Below are 21248 nucleotides of genomic sequence, written 5' to 3' on the forward strand. Positions count from 1 at the left end.
ACATGCCTTAGACCACGCGGCTGCTGTGGCCGGCAGTGTATAAGAATAATATATAAGAATTCAGTTCGTACCTCATAGGAAACAGATCCGAACCCACGATCCCGGCTTCCAAGCAAGCGAAGACAGTGCATGCCTTAGACTTAGACCACTCGGCTACCGTGACCGGCAATATAAACTAACTACTGGATATAATTTTGATTCAAGATGGCTGGATGCACCGATAGAGCCTCCTGCTTTATCAATCCGGAGGAAAAGAGAAGATGGAGATCTAGGAGATGGCTGCACAATGCACATCACTGGCATGGCCGCCATTTTCCTTGCCCTCAATATTAGAGCAACTATAGAGATCTGGAACCCTGATGTCCCCCTCCCTTCTCTGTACAGAGAGCAAGATTAAATCTGTGTCCTGAAGCCATGGTATTGCAGTGCTGGTAAAAACACATTTCTGTGGAAATTTTGAAACTCTGTATAGTTCATTCCATTCATTCTTGAATATTTGAATGAAATATATAAATATGCAAGGCAATCTACTCTTCCTTCATGTTCTGGAGGTCCCGGGTTCAAATATCGACACGAATACCGGCTATTCTGACTGAAGTGTTTGTAATTTTCCCTGCCGTACTGGGCAGATGCCAGGATAGAGGAACGGCCTCTTGCTTCCCAGTTCTTTCCGATATTTTAGTCACTATTCAGCCTTACGAGAACTGAGCGATTGGCTAGCTCAGATCCAATTTCTGTCACCTTGTAGTGTGACTGGACGTTTGGTTAGATCAGATTCGACATGTGACTCGTAGTTGTAACTCCAGCTCACAAACAAACAAATGGTGACCTAACGACACTTCTGGTGGCAATGCACATCCTACATTATACTTGTATAAGCACTCAAGCATAAGTAAAGTAAAGCTATCCCTGTAACAGGCCGTGGAGTCCCATAGGGTTGTGAGACGTCGAGGTTCCCACATTTTCTATACAATCGGCTAACAGAGGGCGGTAAGGTTAAGTAAAGGTATCCCTGTAACAGGCTGTGGAGGCCCATAGGGTTGTGAGATGTTGATGTTCCCATATTTTATATACAATCGGCTAACAGAGGGCGGTAAGGTTAAGTAAAGGTATCCCTGTAACAGGCTGTGGAGGCCCATAGGGTTGTGAGACGTCGAGGTTCCCACATTTTCTATACAATCGGCTAACAGATGGCGGTAAGTTTAAGTAAAGGTATCCCTGTAACAGGCTGTGGAGGTCCATGGGGTTGTGAGATGTTGAGGTTCCCATATTTTCCAGACAATCGGCTCATAGATGGTGGCAAGGTTGTCAGCCCTATGCACTGGGCGCCCTTTACCCCCAAGAATTTTCCTGGTAGTCATTTCTGTTAAGAGGCTGAGTCAACCCCAGGGCCATAGTGCGGCTGGAAGGATTGGGTCAATTGAAAAAAAAAAATCCAGTGACCTCATCGTGATTTGAACCCGTGACCTTCCAGCTTGTAGCATAGTGCCTCAACCAACTACACTACAGCGTGCCCCCAAGCATTAGTAAATAAACCAGAATGTAGTAAAAACTTCAGTAACAGTAGCACTGACTGTAGAACTAGCCCCTTATACACTGCTACATGACATGAATTTCAACCAATCTAATTAATCATGTTTGTGTTAAAGTTCAGCCAAAATACCTCAAGGGGAGAGATCATATCGAATTTGTGTCGGTAGATGGGAAGATACTATTAACATCAAACTTCAAAGAAATGGGGGCATAAGTGTGGACTGGATTAAGCTGACCCGGGTTTGGGACTTATGGCAGGCAGTTTTGAACACTGTAATAAACTTTATAATTCAATAAGAAGCAGTGCGTTCTTTTTGACTAGCTGAGCAACTATTAGTTTTTCAAGGATGACTCTACTTCTTGGAATTACATAGTTGTTTTTGAGTCAGTATAAAATAATCAGAAATATGAAGAAGTCTAAAAATTAAATAATTCCTTACATTATATGCTGTAAAATGGCATGCAATGGGACAACCTCAATGTCAGAGCCATCATGTTGAAGACACACTTCAGGTTTTGGATATGGGTTTCGAATAGTGCCATATGATAAGTTGTGCTGTTTCCCTATAGGTGTCACAGAGATGCTTCATTAGATATTCCTACAGGTGGGAAACTGGCAGCATGAGAACTGAAGGGTGTGGATAGTTTCTGTGAAAATGAAACATCCTGAAAAATTTGATGCCACCTGTTTTCCTAATTGAATAATTGTAGGTGATCTTGCTGCAGACATTGCATTCAAAGACAATGGCTGCTGGCACAATAGAATAGCTAATAAATTGTATCATTGGGAGAATTCCTTATTTCAACATAGAGTTACGGTTTTTATTCTCATACAGCACAAACAAACACAGGATTCCATGTCCAGAAATGCAATTTTTTCTCTATGCAAAGACATCAAAGAAGCTCTTCTCATCTTTGAAAACATGTAACTTTTTACTTGTTTAATAATGCACTCTGATAGATGCATATAACATTCATTTGAAAACTAGTATCTTCTTGGAAATATTCATCTTTATACTGCATTATGAGGGCTCACTTGGCCCTTCATTTTGACCCAGTCCACATGACTGAAAAATATTTTATTGTAAAAGTTTTCTCAGCAAATTAATCACAGATTTGCTGCCATTTAACCCAACAACTGCTGAAATGAAGGTGATTCTATAAGGATGGGAAGGAAGTGAATGTGACCTCTTGTACACGTAGAACATCTTTGAGAATGTGTGACATAGCTATCATTAAAATGTTATTAAGAGTTTCTTTCAAGCAAGAATGTGAACTAGAATTGTTATACTGCATATCCTGCTGAACATGCAGGACTTTTCCTCCACAAGATTGCCCCTCAGATGTGTTGTAGAGGAAGTATACTTTGTGTTTCTTTCCCTTATTTTGATATTCATTAAAAATATATCCTAAATACAATACAACAATAAAAATATATTTCTTTTATTTGTACACAAAAATAGATTCTGCATAATACATTCATATAAACAAAGATATATAAATATACACACAAAAGATCTCAAGTTAGGATACATTTACATTTAGTTAAACTTGCAGTTGTAACACGCATAATCTTACAGACCTACCTAATCATAACTTGCTTGCAAAAGCAGATGTTTAAAGGTCTTTATATTTTATTTTGCTGTATTTTTCTTTTGTCAGACAAATTGAAAAGGTACAATTAATATCAAAAATATTGACTAGTGGTATATTACAGTTTATAAAAAGAAATTAGTGGAATAATAATGATGGGTATTAATGCTACTGTTAATGCAGCCGATGCAACCATGATGGACACAAGCGCTTAGGGCATGTGCTGGAAATGTTACACATTTATTTAACAATAGATCACTCAGTCTATTACTAATTAGTTATATTACATTAATGTTTATACCATACTGATCATTGTCATTGTACCATAATATTGTGGATTTTGCTGATAGCAAACTGTTTCACATAAAAATAGCTACTTCACGACTTGAAACCATTACTTTCAATGTATGAAGTCAGAAATGTGGAAATGTATGCCATAACTCAGAATTTGTGAAGTCAGAAATGTGGAAATGTATGCCATAACTCAGAATTTGAAGTCTTATGTGTGAGTTTTGTTATTTTCCTTTTATCTAAATGAATAGTGTAGCAAGAAAATCTGCCTCACTGTATCAATCCTGCTGCAGTGTATTGTAATATTGTATCAGATCCATAGCTCAAGTTTGTAGGTATGAATAATACTACATACTGAGCAGTAATTGAAATATCCTCTGTAAAAGCAAAATCAGAAATATTGTGCATAAATTCACCTCAGTTTACTCAAAGGTAGAAGGAATGGAAGGAGTCGATATGCTGCAATCAAGAATCATATTAGAGTAGGTTCATTAATTCAGGGGGCATTATTGTGTTTCTGGACTTTGTCCATTGTTCAGTATTCTGAAAATGTTCATTCAGTATACCAGAAGATGGACAAAGTCTGAAACTCAAGAATACCAGGCGTAACTTACCACTGTCAGAACACTTTAGAATTGATTTATGATCATGAAAACCATTCAAAACAGTTTTATGTCTTTAGGTTTCATTTTGTTTAACGTTGTTCTCTCAGCTGCATAGATTATATAGTGGTTGCTATAACCCTACACAGTAAATATTTCATTCTAAGTAGCAAAAGGAATCAAATATGTAGCATGTCAAATCTGAGGTTCTCACAGGAATGACTATGAAGAATTCAGTCTTCTGGGATGTAATGCCATGTAGTCTGCTCCATGTCAACTGTTTCAGAGAAATATGGTGCCCCCATCTTCAGGGTTGAAGAGTAAGAAACCAGCATGAAAAAGGCAAAGGAAACATGTTCCTCTGAAATGCTGCTTGACTCTCAACAGACTGCACCATATTATATATACCACAATACGGAACTCTTCACAACTGTCTGGAGTGTATACCACATTTTTTTACATACTTGCTAAAATTATAATCTAATCAGTTATCAGCTAAAATTAAAACCATCTACCACACTTAATTATTTCATGCACTGCACTGTGCAGTGACAGTAAGAAATCTGAGTTCTTTAATAACGTTGATATTGACTGATTCATTACATTACCATTATTATTATACAGACAGCATTTAGAAGCAGAGCCAGCTCTCAAAATGTTCAAGTCAAGTATGCTCCAGACATTGTACAGTGTACATTATGCTTTCAGTGTAAAACTGAGTCACTGCTTCTATAGTTTATCATGTGGTTCTGTATGCATGTGAAATATAAAAGCTCTGCCAATGGGTGCTAGGAGTGTTCATTTTGCCCTGTGGGCAAGCCAACAGGAATGAATTCCGCTCCTCCATTTCCATCCTGTTTAATATATGATCCAAAATTTCAGCAGGCCAATTGCTCTGCTTGCCACCTGGTTTTACATTGGTTTCATGCTCTTCTTATTCTTTGCCCCTGAAGATGGAGGCGATATTTTCCTCTGAAACGTCACCTGACTTTCAACGAACTACACAGTGCTATATCCCAGAAGATAGCACTCTTAATAACATATCTGTCAATATAATAACCACTCACTCAAATATAAGGGTAGAACCAACTCCAAAAACATTGTATATATCAAATACACCTTCCACAATGGATTATGTCCAACATAATATTTCTATAATGATCCAACACTGTCACAAACCTATAGAGAATAATCTGTTTTTAAAACCTAATTTTCAAACATGGTTTTGGCTGACATGTAAGACTTTCACAGGTTGGATGCATCAAATTGGTGGTTGTAGAATTCATGACAGTCAAGACAAAAGATTATAAATTATAAAATATTATTGATATATAATTTGAAGACTATTTACCTGTGATATCTTCTACAGAAAACTATCTCAGCACGTTGTTACAAGAGAAGTTTGTGTTAATATACATTTTAAGCTAATAACAACAAAACTGCCTTTTCCACAAGGACAAGTGATATATAAAATCAACAATAATTTACACATTTATTTTTTACTCATTATATGGTCTTATTACATAACTAATATTATCATTTCCAGTGTATCACTTATAATAATTTAAACCAATTTTTAAAAATGACTAGGTTTACTGTTTCAGTCATTCTAATGAAAATAAAAAATCATTTACTTACAAGACAAAATAATTTATTATCAGAATTCATCTGCAATGACTAACTGTAGAAATTCTTCTTGAACAACTAGGACTATTTCATGTAGATTTATTTCATTCAACTATCTATTTTATAATGTATATTACTGTACCTTGAAATTGTAATAGACACATAATCCTGTTAATTTCCACTGAAGTAGAACAGAGAATTCAGCAACCTCACTGTTAGATTTATAAACATGAAGCCCTTGTTATATGTAAAGTTTCACATGCATTTGAGGACACTTAACTATTACCATTAAACAACATGCACCATTATCAATGGCAATACTTTATAAATAACTGTTAGACTTATGCTCTTGTTAAAATGAAAATTGAATTATGTAAGGAGATTTAACAGAGTCATTGAAAACTATACGAGTCTGAGGACAGGATGATTATAAAAAATTAATGTGTAACTGATAATACCTGTTGCTGTGTGAGATGGCTATGTGAAATAGATAGTTTTTATTATGATAGTGCAAAGCAACATCATATAATATACATTAAATGGAGTACATATTGTGCCACCCCAGGGTAAAACTGTCCCTGTAACAGGCTGTGGAGGCCCATAAGGTTGTGAGATGTTGAGGCTCCCACAATTTCTAGACAATCAGCTCACAGATGGCAGTAAGGTTGTCAGCTTTACGCGCCGGCTGCCCTTAAACCCTCCCACCAGGAAGATTCCTGGTAATCATTTTTTTTAAAGGTTGAGTTGATCCCAGGGACATAGTGTGGCTGGAAGGATTATGTCAATTGAAAAATCCAATGACTTCATCGGGAATTGAACCCACAACCTTCCAGCTTGTAGCATAGTGCCTCAACCATCTGTGCTATAATGTACCCCATTAGGTCCAAAAGTAATTTCTTTTCACTGTTAACTGTATGATCACTAATGTTATCTAGTAACCATATACTACAGCCACTGAATTTGCATGAAGCAAAAGTTGGATACCACCATAACTTTGAGATAGTGGGAAGAGTGTTTTCATCTGTGCTATAATGTACCCCATTAGGTCCAAAAGTAATTTCTTTTCACTGTTAACTGTATGATCACTAATGTTATCTAGTAACCACATACTACAGCCACTGAATTTGCACGAAGTAACAGTTGGATACCACCATAACTTTGAGATAGTGGGAAGAGTGTTTTCAGTCAGAGCCATCAAAATAATTTTGTATCTGTAGATGTGTATCAAATTTAAATATTCAAGAGTTAAGAAATAATTTCAGAGAAAGTTCCTTTTTGCAGCTGCAGCTATATGTCACATTATTGTGTAAATGTTGCTTGATAATTCAGTGATTGGGAATCTCTGCTTGGCGATTTATTGCCGATGTGGTACCTTTCCGTATGTCCCACGATGAGATTCTTCTACCAGTTGTTGATAATAGCTCAGTACAACTAGCCACAGGTACACCATTAAAGCTGTATCAAAATTATACATAATATAATTAAATCTGTGCTGGATTTGTGTATGATTTAAGCTTCACATTGTCTGACATATTACAAGAATATATTTTATCACAACATACTACTGACAAAATTCACTGATATATAAAATGCCATAGTGTATTTACCATATTGTTTTATCTGCCACATTTTTCTGTGCTGACAGTATTAACTTTTGAGGTACATTAAATTTGCCTTAGTTTTTTACTTTCCCTTGTATCTACTCTTACATGTATAAATTGGTAACATGCTTACCAACACCAAGAAGTCCAAACACAAGGACTAATGTTCCTGTTGTGTTGTGATTACTGTCATAAAATTCTACTGCTGTCCAAATGACTGAAATAAGTCCACCAATTGCAATCATAATAGACAACATTATCCATGGCAACATCATGAACTTGTTTCGCTGCAACAAATATAAATTATTAAATATGGCATGTACTTATTTATGGTATACGAATCACATTCAATACAAAGTATAGCTAGTATCACAGACTTTTATTTACCATACAAATAAGTTATTTTTAAATTAGAGCTTTACTCTTGACATTACAACATAGCAAACCATAAAGATCACTCCCGTCATATAACAAAAATGAAATACATTATATATTATTATGATGTACTTGATAATATCTATCTTAAAAAAGATTCAGCATATGAAAATTCTGTATAATATAAAATTTTCGAAAAATTCTGCTTGAAGAAATTTAAACCAGTAATATTTTTCCTGCAGTCCACTGGATGAAAGCTCTTTACAAATAAACTATGCTATATATGGCCACATACAAATAATATTATCCTTAATGTCACAGGTGACGCTAAACTATTTCTGATATATGTATTTCGTTTAAAAACATCAAGCTCATACCACCAGTTTGGGATGTAAGATGGAATGTATCTTGTGCTACAAAAGCTCCATGCTATAACAGACCATATTTCATAAGGTTCCAGTGTGCTCATTCAGGTAAAATAATGTGACAGATTTGGTTGGCCAATGTACTGTTTTAAGCATAAATACCAGTAATACCTTCCAGTTTAAGCTACTATTGAAATCTGTATTTTGGAATGACAACAATAGATCAGAATTACACTCACAGAGAAATTAAACGCAGATTGAACTAGAGGAATGCTACCAATACATTCCGAAACTTTTTGCCTTTCCAGCTCTTACCAAAAAGTCTAAAGACTAATATTCTGTCACAATTTAAGTGATTGACATGGGGTTTGGATTGGTAACTGGCTTTACTATGATCTTACAAATCGTAACTACAAGTATTTATAACTTTGTGCTTGCCATATAGCCTCTTTTGTTGCATGCATGTGACAGGGTGCTAAGGTGAACATCTGGACCTAAGAGGGGGGAAGTAATATGAAACTGGATAATAATGAACAATGAAGAAATTCATAATTTGTACACTTCATATAATATTACTAGAATGTTCAAATTAAAGAATATAAGCTGGAATGGACATGTGTTCAACATGGAACAGTTAGGAACTGCTTACAAAAGTTCAGCCTGAAAGCCTGAAGATCAGGTGTGAGTACTACATTATGAAACATCCAGAAAAATGTGTGAGACTGTCCATACAAATGACTAAATGAATGTTCTTACCTTGACTGCTCCCCATATAAGCAGAACAGAAATTAGTACTGTCATTACCAGGTTCAATGCAATGATGATTTTTACTGAAACAATAATATATTTATAAATAAGAATATAATAATACAGTGAAGGTGCAGGTGCTAACCTGAATATCTGAATGGTGAAAAAGAAAAGAAGTCAGCTTCTATATGAATAAAAAGTTATCAGGAGGATTAATGCTCAACTGCAGATTATAAAAATGCCAGAAAACTGGGTTTGCATATTCTGTCTTATCGTTTGCAGCAGACTAATACATTCATTGAGTGCAACATGGTGAAAACTTCACATGAAAGAGGACAGTAAAACCACTGTGTATTATCAGCAAATTTCTTTCTTCTAGCAGAAGATACTGTTATTTTTTATATATTGCTCATAAAAAATTAATCCTAAAAAGCAAGACATAAATCTAACAAGACAGCAAGAAGAAGACACTTTTCAAATAGAAACTTCTGTACCAAATAACCATCTACAACAAATGTACCAAGAAGAAATAAAAAAGTATTACTGTTACCTCAAATGGAAGAAATGAAGTACTATTGTGACTTTTGACTCTATATACTTCTAATACTCTGACTTTCATTGAAGAGAATCTCCATTGAAACATCAAACATCTAGTAGCACATCTACATTCAGCTTAAAATATCAGTGATAATGAAAATCCGTTCCAGTCATCAGATTTTAATATCTGTTTACAATAGTGGCAAAGTGTGACAATTTCAAAAGTGCTAACAAAACCCTAAGGCAAACAACAATTATGCATACATGACATAAAAAATTAACGTTAAGGAATGAAAGAGGAAGGAAATGTAAACTAGTAAAAAAACTATTAGGGACTACTGAACTTTTGCTTTATATTGCACCCCATACTTTAATTCAGTGCAACAAATATGTCAGTGAGAATATCTCTGACCTGCAAGCACACAAGCAACTTCTTAATATTCCCTATTTGGCTAATAAAATAGCTTGGAATATTATGCACTTTTTCTTCTCAGCCTAGTTCATGTCTCTTCTCATTGTGCCTGCCATCACATACAGCTAGCATATGCCTGAAGGAAATGGCTGACACACCTTTGATGTGCAGGCTGGGGGTGGCAGACAATGCATTATCTGATTACTTCCCTGTCAGTGTATGGAATATCAATTTTTATTTTATTTTTCAAAGTGTTAGCTGACCTGACAGGGATAAAATGAACACCTCATCACTGCTTTACAATGAACATATCTGTACATTACACCTAACCAATTCACTGTCTTTCATACACAATAATTATATATATAAATTTATCAGTATTTATTGCAAGGTGCTTTGTACATGCTCTGTCCATCAATCAGAGCAACATGAAATGGAGAATACGCAACACCACTACCAATAATAATGATGTATTCTTGACAGGTTTCAAATACTGCAGAACACCAAACACCAGCTTGAAATGAATGTACTGTTAGAACCATGTCATATTATCAGGAAGAGTGCAAATAGTTCTTTGCAATCCATTGCTTCTAAAATTTGTGATCTGGTTATAAGAACATGACAAAATTGAATATATGTGACACTGTGACATGATAGTGGTTGTGATAATGAGAAGGATGAAATGAACTGAACATTAGCAAAGTGAAGCTGCAGTACACTGGCATTTCAATAATTGGTTACTGGTAGGTCCATCAGAACTGAGTAATCAATACAATTTATCCAGAAATGCAAGACCTACCTATTTCATGTGGTAGTGTGTCAATGATGATTGTTTTCATTTTTATATTCAACACAAGGATAAGAATCAGTGTTGGTACAGCAACAACCTGAAAAAGTTCAAAATTAATAGTTTTCAAAAACTGAATGAAGAATGGAAAAGAATTTTAAGCTATACGTGGTCATTGCTACTTAAAATATTTAAATATCATAACATATTTTATTCAGTGATGGGTGCAGAGATTCATGTAATGTTTTAGTTTTTTGAGAAAAGATGTCAAACTGATAGCTTGCAGTGTCATTCATTATCAGAGCCATCATGATTAATTAATTACAGATTATTCTCTTTTGTCTACTGCATTAACCAAGAGACCCAAATTTTTAATAATTAAATGCAAATCATTTAATATCTCCATAATAATTACATACAAATTTGCTGTTGCTGGTGTTTTTATGGTAATTTTATTCCTGTTTTCATCTACACAAATCATGCATTTTTATCCCCAAGATTTTCCTTGACAACTCTGTTTATCAGCCTCTGTCTGGGTTAGCTAATCAGAAAGCACCATAAATAAACTCTTTGTGTATAAATTTTCATATTTCAAACAACTCCGTTTGCTTAATATAAAATTAGATATTTCTCCTAATTAAAGAGTTGATTAGAGCAAAACATATGTAAATTAAAAAGATAATTGATATCTCTGTTAATAATGCACATTTATTATAATAAGCATTTTCCCATTTTTTTGAGAAATTGGAAGAATCTGGACTGCTGGTAATCCGAACTGTCAGACTATAAGTCAGATCCCAGAAAACCGCAATCCAAATCTTCACTTCTGTGATAACCTCAAATCTCATACTGAAGATATCAGTTGCAAAGTTTCTGATAGGAAATGAACTCTTATAGATGTAAGATTTGATGCTTTCACGGTGGTGACTATGAAGAAAGCAGTCTTTTGGGATTTGGCACCGTGTATATGTGGTGTTAACCGACGTTTCAGAAGAACGTATCGCCTCCATCTTCAGGGTAGAAGAAAAAATATAAGAAATCTGCAAGCGAAGAGACCGTGAGAACCGGTAAAAGCAGATGGAGGTGATACATTCTTCCGAAACGTTGGTTAACACCACATATACACGGTGCCAAATCCCAAAAGACTGCTTTCTTCAGCTCTTGTAGAGTCTGTGAATTTGTAAAGATTTATGAGAAGACAGTGATTACTGAATGTCGCACCATATTAAATAATTGTCCCCTTGCACAGATGGAGGGTTACTGAAATATATTTTTTGAAAACACCAGGATATGACACGAGGCAAGCTTTCATGTGCTACTATGAAATTCTAATATGTTCAGGCCTCCCTTGTTATTACATCATGCCTTCAGTTAAGTTATTCATTAGCCTGCTTATGTCACTTTCAGTTTCACTATGGTTGTCTATAAATTATCAAATGTAGGAGCCATAAAACTTTGTAAGCTTTGATATCTTATTTTTGAGCTCTTTCTCCGTATAGGATATCAATGTATATCACTAGGATGCCACATGGAAAACTCCAGCAAAACTTTGCTGCTGCTGAGAATATAATAACGTGACAAAAGTTTTAAGAAAAGCCTGTATTCCTTACATCCTGAGTGACAGTAGGCAGTTTTCCTTTTGTGAATTTGGTTAAATGATTCATAAGAAAGAGAGATTTAAAGTACTATTTTTGGCTGCACTGTGGTTCTTTGTAGGATTGAATTAAATTTGTAGCTTGTTCTTTGAATATATCTGATCTATGATATGGGGCAGAGTACACAGGTGTGTTCAGATGTTTGTAATAACAATTAGGCTAAGGGATGGCACATTCAATCCTGCTTATTGGTCACCAGCTAAATGAGGACAGTGTACTAAGCAAAATGGAATGGTACTTCTAATGTGACATATGGAACCATTCCTTAATGACATCACCAGTGTTATGGGATCAAGTGTGTTAAATGCATTAAGTGGATGATCTAATTCAAAGGCTGAAAACTTGACAAGCAGAATAACAGTTTGGCACACTGTCAGAGGATTACTTGACATTTCTGTGAGCCATTATGTCATAAACTTATCTTTTTGGGTCAGAAATATGAAACTATTTTAACGAATTACTATGCAAAATTTAGGAATGGATATGTTTCAAATATTTATATTCACAATGAAGTTCATCTAGAAAATAATGGACATAGAAAAGTGCATAAGACATAAAATCGTGGGCAGGGCATGTAGCACAAATGAGGGAGAATAGGAATGCATAGAGGATATTGGTGGGAGAGCTGGAAGAAAGGAGACAACTGGGAATAGCAAGGCGTAGGTGGGTGGACGATATTAAAATAGATCTCAGAGAGATAGGATGGGATGGTATGGATTGGATTAATCTGGCTCAGGATAGGGACCAGTGGAGGGTTCTTGTGAACACGGTAATGAACCTTCGGGTTCCATAAAATGCTGGGAGATTCTTGAGTAGCGGCAGAATTGGTGGCTTCTCAAGAAGGGCTCAGCTCCACGAGTAAAAAAAAATCATCAGTTATTACCACACCAAGCACCCCACTAATGATGGCACCAGCTCTGAGCGAGCCACAGCAGCAACATTTGTTCAATATTGGCATTGTTTTGTTGGTTGATCACCACAGCAAGCGCTTCAGGATCTGCTGGAACACACAGGATACAATTATAACAATTTATGTAAGTATTTTACTGTAGTGTATCAATTCAAAGGTGAAACATTTCTTTAGAAATACACTGGATACAAAGGGTACAGATATTGACAAGATTTTAAACCGGAGGAGGGTGTGAACTTCACATTCAACATGGATTCAAATTTTATTAACGAACTCTATGGACCATAAGCTATACCTGTAACAGACCGTGGAGACCCATAGAGTTGTGAGAGGTTGAGGCTCTCACATTCTTTGTACAATCGACTCATAGACGGCGGTAAGTTTGTCAGCCTTATGCTCCAGCTGCCCTTTACCTCCCCCTCCAGAAAGTTTCCTGGTACTCATTTCTGTTAGAGGCTCAGTCGACCCAGGGCCATAGTGCGGCTCTAAGGATTAGATAAATTGAAAAAGAATCCACCTCATCGGGACTCGAACCCGCGACCTTCAGGCTTGTAGCGTAGTGCCTCAACCAACTGCCCTACCGTATGCCCCATGGACCATAAATGTAAGGTAAACTGTCCCTGTGCTCAACTAATTAAGCACTGTGCCATGAAGGTGTATGGGGGAGTGGAAGTGTAGATCCATATTTTCTTGACCTTGGCATCAGCTGGAGGTGAATGGTCAAATTCATGCCCTGGCTGCTTTACTCCCAAGGAGAGAGCACCCAGTACCCATTTGATAGGAGTTTGTGTGAACCACAGTCCTTTAAAATCTGTGTGCCCAAAGGACAAGATATACATCAGATTAATTTGTAACTGGAACAAAGCAGCATGCCTAATTCTTGAGAGAGAGAAAAAGAAAAGTGTACTACAAGTTCTTAAATGAGTGGCTTCAGAGCTGTCACTTCATGAGGAAGTAAACGTAAAATTGCACCTGTGATTAAATATCATGGCACAAAGGTCTGTGTGGGCTCCCACCGGGGTCCACTAAGTAGGAGGCTGGGCGAGTCTCGGAACCTATGTGGACATGGTGACGTAGACAAAAATCTCCGTGCCTGCCACAAATACTTCACACGAGGACTGCAATGCAGTTCCTCTCATATATAATTTTTGAACAAAAAAAATGAACTTCATGGGACAGTTGATGGACGATTCCCAGTGATTATAACGCGTATGATAGTTCGAAAATTTTAGTCAAAATTTCTTAGCCTGCAAGGTCATACATATATTTCATTTGAGGGGTGGAGGCTGTCAATGTTGTGCTTCAGATACATTTTTACTTCCGTTATATTCTTCCCACGTAACAAATTACATAAGAAAATCACGGGTTTACTTCATTCGAAATTCTGCAGTCATTCGTCCTCAATACGATGCTGTGAAATAGGTTATTGGAAGTGTTGCGCTCGCTGAAGGCTTATTTTTACTCTTTACTTCAGCCTGGCGCCGCTGTGATATTTGGAATGCTTCTATACAGATTTCTGTTGATCGTGTGGTTGACGTAAAGCTCTTCCCAGAGTGTACGTTGCTGGCCTCTCTCCACACAGACACACGTCATGCGCTAAATTTGGCCGCACCTCAGTGGACCAAGCGGACCAAGTAACCCACTGCTTCTACAGTGCTGGACCAAGGCCACTTCAACTCACTGGCAGGTGCACCCTTCAACAACGCGTCGTCTAGAAATGCAACGTACAAAGCACTGACCGTCACAATTCTAGCTTCCTCCAAACCTACGCAGTTTAAAGTTCTAACATCAATTCGAATAGCAAATGATCAGTGAATGATTCAGAGTGACGTATTTAGCACGAGAGAGGTTTCCTTGGTGCGAAAAATGAAAATACGTCATTTTTGTAGCACATTTAAAAATACGCTTGTATTTGGGAGGTAACCGTTTCGAATCTGTCATATTGTTGATTATACTGAGACTTATGTGGTTTTGCTCATTGCCTCTAAGAGAGTGGGCTACTCGGTAGCGTAGTTGGTTGAGCCACGGAAGGTCACAGGTTATTTTTTCAATTTACCTAACCTTTCCAGTCGCACTATGACCCTGGGGTCGACTCAGCCTCTAACAGAAATGAGTACCAGGAATCTTCCTTGGGGGGGGGGGGTAAATGGGGGTTGGCGCATAAGGCTGAAAACCTTGCCGCCATCTGTGAATCGATTGTCTAGAAGATGTGGGAGCCTCAACGTCTGACAGCACTATGGGCCTCCATGGCCTGTTACAGAGATAACTTTACCTCTAAACGAGTGCCAAGGTATCCCCTTGAAATAGACCACGAAGTCGTCTGCAAGGTTTTATTTCGTTGAATGGCAAGGGAGTCAACTGGCTATTTTAGGATCGCAGTAAACATTAACAGCTTAACTCTTGAGAGCACAGTGGTTATCACAGACATAGCCTTTTTTTTAAGATTAAAGAACTCGAATTTTGCCACATAGTGTACTAATAGGTTTAGGGTTCTCAGAATTAGCAGTAACTATTCATCCAAACGGCATTCACCCACTAATCTTGTAATAGGCACGTCTGATGTTTTCTGTCGGATCGAAACTGAATTTTTAAATAAGGTTTAGAAGGATTTCAATGTTATTCAGGTATCAGAATTCGTTAGGTCTGTAGCCGTACAACGCATGCAGTAACAGGAGCAAAACACAACACAGAACACGCTACACAAATATATGTAGGAAGAATGCTCACATAAAAGACGACTGGCGTAATTCGCGTGTTTGAATGCGACGTTGGAAGAATCCTGAAAAGTTTTATTATTTAGAATTCATCGTCCTATATGACGAATACAGATTTTAGTCATTTTAGAATGAAGACATTATGGCATGCAGTACAATAGTTTAACGTGCATAAAGACACCTGAAGATGGCACATTAGTGCTGAAACATGTAGTGTGGAAGTGAAGAATAAGGTGAAAAAGTATATACACTGTAAGACGGTCAGCATAAACCATGGACTGTAGCCGTTATTTTGACAACGATATTAGGCGTCTCTCTTCTTGGTAGCGGGGTTTATCCTGAAGTTAGATGGTCACACAAAATAGTTCAGTATGACCCCTTATTCTTTGTTTTAAAATAAGTGAAAAAGGAAATACAGATGGAAATTAAAGCAAAATTTAATGCGATTAGAAATGTTTATACATATTAAAATCATAATGGCATTATCTATGTATCTTTAAACAGCACAGATTACAACTTTAACAAAAACTGGTAAACATGATCTAGTTCAACAGCCCCCCCCCCCCATCTGAGAAAGAGCGCCTAATCTCTTGATGTTTGTGTCCAGCCCCATGTATGTTGGAGCTGGGACACCGCGGCTACAATTTTGTCAGCCTGCTTTCGATTGGCAGGAACAATTCTTCCCTTTTACCACAACGTCCAGCTCGATTTCGTGGCCCATCCAGCCTCTTATCCAATGGATATCAGTGGCGAGCAGCCACAGACACACACTGACAACATGCCTCCATCTGGTGCCGAGGTTAAGAATGCATGAAGCTGCACCAACACTCGCCCATGTCTTATCACGTGGTCCTTAGTTGACCATCCATCCATCCATCAGTAATCTGTCAGACGACAGGTCCACAGTCTCTTCCAAAACAGTTCCTCCACTTAATGCAATCTTCTGCTTTTGGAAAGAGACTATCCAGGAAAAGTGATAATGTGGTAGTTTTTCCATTTGCTTTCCACATCGCAGTACAGCAGCCGTTCAAACCACTTTGGTCACGCCTGTTGCTATACGAACTTGAACCATCTCGAGCATCATTTGCTCTGTGCTTCAAGTCGCTGCTGATGACGCTGCTTCCGACATCAGTTTTTGGTGTCTCTCTTCGTCTGATGCCTACNAGTTGACCACATGGATAAATTTACATTTGTCCCGTAACGTGTTACCCGGTCTGTCATCAACGTAAAAGTAAAAAGTAAATCTATCCCTGTAACAGGCCGTGAAGACCCACAGGGTTGTGAGACGTTGAGGGTTCCACATTATCTAGACAATCGGCTCAAAGATGGCGGTAAGGTTGTCAGCCTTACGCGCCGGCCGCGCTTTACTCCCCAGGAAAATTATGTAATTAATTACTGGTACTTATTTCTTTTGGAGTCTGAGTCGACCCCAGGGCCATAGTGCGGCTGGAAGGGATAGGTCGATTGAAAAAAATCCAATGACCTCATCGGGACTTGAACCCGTGACCTTCCGGCTTGTAACGTAACACACAAGAATTCGCAATACCAACGGGAGGGTGACAACTCCGGTAACAAATGACAGATTCTTTTCTCGTAACATAACGTTAAATCCTACAACCGGAGTGATGACGTCATATGTTGACAGATGGCCTACTTCAGCGGCTTGCGTAAAGTGGCTCTACCGGCACTGGTTGTCCTTACATGGTCGGCGAAAGTTTTCGTGCACGCGTTGAGTTGGGCTGCCGAACTTGATTCCCAACTTGATCATAGATGGCAGGTGAATCAAATAAAAGTTGTATGACATTGCAAAGATGGCAACTTAACCAGAGACAATTGTGCCGTTATGTCATGAGGACATATGACGAGTGGAGGTACAGTTCCATGCATTCTCAACCATGGCACTAGCTGTGAAGGTCAACAACATTCAAATGTGCTGTGTAAGTTATTGTAAAATGATCACATTTAACAGATTGGGGTATTCTCAACTGTGACATAGTATAGACTTCGGTCATGAACATGGAAGAAGAATGCTTTGGCACCAACCAAACTGTATGGTGTCACAATCTAGGAGACCACAGTCTAACTGTTCACTGGTGTAATACTGTCACTTCTTATAAAAGAACAAGTATGTACTTTCTGGAATTACTGGTAGTGAGACGTAACCTCGAAAGAGTGAAACGTGAGTGTTCTGTTTGCTCAGCCCATAACGGTATTTTCTTTCATTAATACATTTATGTATATTTTCTGAAATGCAGCCCCTTGACAGACAGAAAAAGGACTGGGATGGCACAGATTTTATTAATCTGGCTCAGGATAGGAACCAGTGACAGGGTCTTCTGAACACGGTAATGAACCTTCAGGTCCCATAAAATGCTGGGAAATTCTCGAGTTACTGAGCGACTGGTTGTATTCTCAAGAACTCAGCTCCATGGAGTTTCCACTATAAATATACGCAGTTATTCTTGGAGTCGGGATAGTGATTGGCCACCGGTTGGAATACTGAAGGGTCGGAGTTCGAGTCCTGGTAGGGGCAAGATCTCTCCTCCTCGTCGTCCAGACCAGTTCTGGGGCCCATCCAACCTCCTATACAGTGGGTACCGGGGACTCTTTCTCCTGGGGTGTAAAGCGGGCGATGAGTGAAGCTGACCACTAACCTCCAACTAGTGTCGAGGTCAAGAAATCATTGAGCAATACATCCATTCCCACATACGCCTTCATGGCGTAGTGCTTAATTAGTTAAGCACAGGGACAACTTTACTGTTTTTGTTACCTATATATGCAGTTAGGGGCACGCGGTAGCGTAGTGGTTGAGAAGCTATGCTACAAGCCGGAAGGTCGCGGGTTAAATTCCCGATGAGGTCATTGGATTTTTTTTTTCAGTTGACCTAATCCTTCCAGCCGCACTAGGCCCTGGGGTTTACTCAGTCTCTAACATAAATTTTCTTGGGGAGTAAAGCGCGGCCGGCGCGTAGGGCTGACAACCTTACCGCCATCTTTGAGCCGATTGTCTAGATAGTGTGGGACCCTCAACTTCTCACAACCCTATGGGCCTCCACAGGGATAGCTTTACTTTATATATGCAGTTATGCTGTCTGATCGGCTTACTGACTCATAGTCACGCTTCACAGGTTGCCTGCCGCTTAATGAAACGGGAAGATGTATGTTGAGTAAGAAAGGAGCTGCAACAAGATGACCAAGGACTTTTAAAAATACTATTACAATTTTCATTCGAAGAGACCGAGGAACACCTCCCCTTAAAAAAAAAAAAGAGACAGGCACGATAGCCGAAATTCGAATCTGGTATCCCCGGAATTCAAACAGTGGATTCTAAACAGTTCTGACGATGGTGTGTAACACTCAGAATTACTGGCGTTTGGGACTTTTTTTCCATCGTCCAGTATTCTAGAGACTAGTAAACACGACGTTTAGGAAACTGCTTCTGTTTCTGTCCTCAGGTGAAGGGGGAAGACACTTGCTCAGTTGGGTCCCTTAGAAAGAGCTAACCAATCAGATGATCGAGTTTAGCTCTTTGTAAGGGACACAACTTATTTATTATTATTATTATTATTATTATTGGAGGGGTGGGTTTCCCCATGCACTGCGACTAGTTGTTAATCTATTGTGCGTCCCCCTTTAATATTCTACCAGTCGCCATGCCCTTCCAGTACTGGTGCTCGATATCAGCCCCGTTCTGCCAGCGAGGTCGGCCCTCTCTGGCAGTGGTCCCGGAGGAATTGGAAACTACGACACGGGACACACGGCTTAAATTCCTTCCCGGAGGACTTGTTCCCTGAGGTGTGAACGTTACCCCTAGACTACGGAGGCCGCTAAGGGACAGAACTTAGTAGGTGTCTCCTTCCTCACCTAAGGACGGAAACAGATCTAGTTTCCGAAACGTCGTATTTTCTAGTCTCTAGAATACTGGACGACGGAAAAGTCTAAAAACCCACTAATTCAAACATAGAGCGTTCCTGTTGCACTGGCCTGAATAATGAATATTATATAAAGGTAACGACATACTATTTTCGAGTAGAAGATATGCATTCAAGATAATGGAATTAATATTTTGTAAGGGTAGACATTTCTATTTGACTCAGAGCTGTAGGATATCTTTGTGGTTCAGCGCTTGTGACAGAAATAAATCACAAATCTCCTCCAGTGTTCTATCTTATCACCTCGTTGGTGGTCTTTATTAAAACATATAATGTTTAAACAGGCTTTTATTACGTTCAAAACCCCTAGAAGACTCAAGAATTCTAAGTTCACACATACAAATAATTCAATGTGTAATATAATTTTGGTATAAATATTCCAGCGCGTTTCTTTATATTCTTTTACTTTCAGTTTACTTTAGACATAGGCAGGCTGCACTTAAGAAATGTCGGTTAATCAGTTGTTGCGGTGTTAGAAAGAGCAGATGCGTGGTTTGTGCCATGCAACAGAACTGCCTCGAGCAAATGAGATTACAGCACAGTCATGTGTGAACTATGACGAAACTAGAATTAATGGCCATCGCTAAATCTGCGTGGACGAATTGGGGGCATCGGATCTATGTTTAACACGTAGAACTGTTAAAACATTCTTGAGAAATTTATAAAACGTCGTTAGTTTATAGGTTAGGGAAATGATAATTCTGACACGAAGAGGTAAAGAATAGAAACAAAACTACTGAATATTGTAGTGTTGTGGCTGGAACTTTACTTTGTATTTGAGATGAAATGGACAAGAATACCAACTCTTTAGTAATTCTGTCCTGAGGTTTTTCGTGGTTTAGAAGAGAGGACACAACAATGGATAAAGGCATGTAACAGATAATATGGAATTATAAACATGTAAAGCGAGGAGTAAAAGAAATATCGAGGAGGCACTGCAAAGAAGATTTTTCGGGCCGGTATGTGTGTAATTATTGAAAAAGAAGACACTGGTGTATTATTGCTTTAATAACGTCCATATCCCTTATTTTAAAACAAAGAAATTAGAGATATTAAAACACGACAATTATCTGCATTAGAACTCCGAACAAGAACTGAAATGCTGTAAAGAATTCAACCGGAATAAGCCAAGTGTTTCCCTGACACTGCGAGCTGTCAGCATTTGGCGGCCTCACCTGGTGTGGACGTCTGCTCCCGCACAAAACCAAACAACACACACATCCACTAGCTGCGCTATGCAAGGACTAAGCATAGAAACAGGATTGCGACAGCCTGTAGGTCGACCGACCGTCCTACGACCACCAGCCAGCGTCGAACTGTGAGGTTGGCAGCACCGACAGTCATGACGCATTAATTTAAAAATTCCGTGCATTTTATGAAATTGGAATGTTCATTGCCCTGCTCACACGAATCTGCCGCTGGACCTTACCCTGAGCTAGAAGAATGCAGCTTATACCAGCGCACCCTGTTCCTTTAAGATCCACATTAACATTATATTCCTATCGAAAAATATACCTTAAAATATACCATTTCCTTCGATTTTCCGAACAAAACTTTGTATGTGTTTC

General features: G+C 38.3%; 2 protein-coding genes across 3 annotated transcripts in view; one reads left to right on the forward strand and one right to left on the reverse strand.

Moving 5' to 3' along the window:
- The window catches only part of LOC111873130, a 12958-nt gene extending 12432 nt beyond the window's left edge, over positions 1-526 (forward strand). The window contains exon 7 of the mRNA XM_023867569.2: positions 205-526. Within this exon, the coding sequence (XP_023723337.1) occupies positions 205-397 (193 nt within the window). The 3' untranslated portion in view covers positions 398-526. The remainder of the gene's footprint in view (positions 1-204) is intronic.
- Positions 527-6678: 6152 nt separating this feature from the next.
- LOC111873111 lies at positions 6679-20962 on the reverse strand. 2 transcript variants are annotated; one of them, XM_023867535.2, is made up of 6 exons: positions 20856-20962; positions 13008-13121; positions 10482-10569; positions 8743-8816; positions 7380-7533; positions 6679-7100 (listed from the first exon to the last, which is right to left on the reverse strand). In XM_023867535.2, the coding sequence occupies exons 2-6, from the start codon at positions 13080-13082 to the stop codon at positions 7000-7002; spliced, it is 492 nt and encodes a 163-aa protein (XP_023723303.1). In that variant the 5' UTR covers positions 13083-13121; positions 20856-20962; the 3' UTR covers positions 6679-6999. The 2 variants fall into 2 exon arrangements, with proteins under 2 accessions (XP_023723303.1, XP_023723304.1); XM_023867536.1 differs by having other exon boundaries at positions 13008-13124; positions 20856-20934.
- Between the last annotated feature and the right edge of the window lie 286 nt (positions 20963-21248).

Source organism: Cryptotermes secundus, unplaced genomic scaffold, assembly GCF_002891405.2.
Source record: "Cryptotermes secundus unplaced genomic scaffold, Csec_1.0 scaffold246, whole genome shotgun sequence".
Lineage (NCBI taxonomy): Eukaryota > Metazoa > Arthropoda > Insecta > Blattodea > Kalotermitidae > Cryptotermes > Cryptotermes secundus.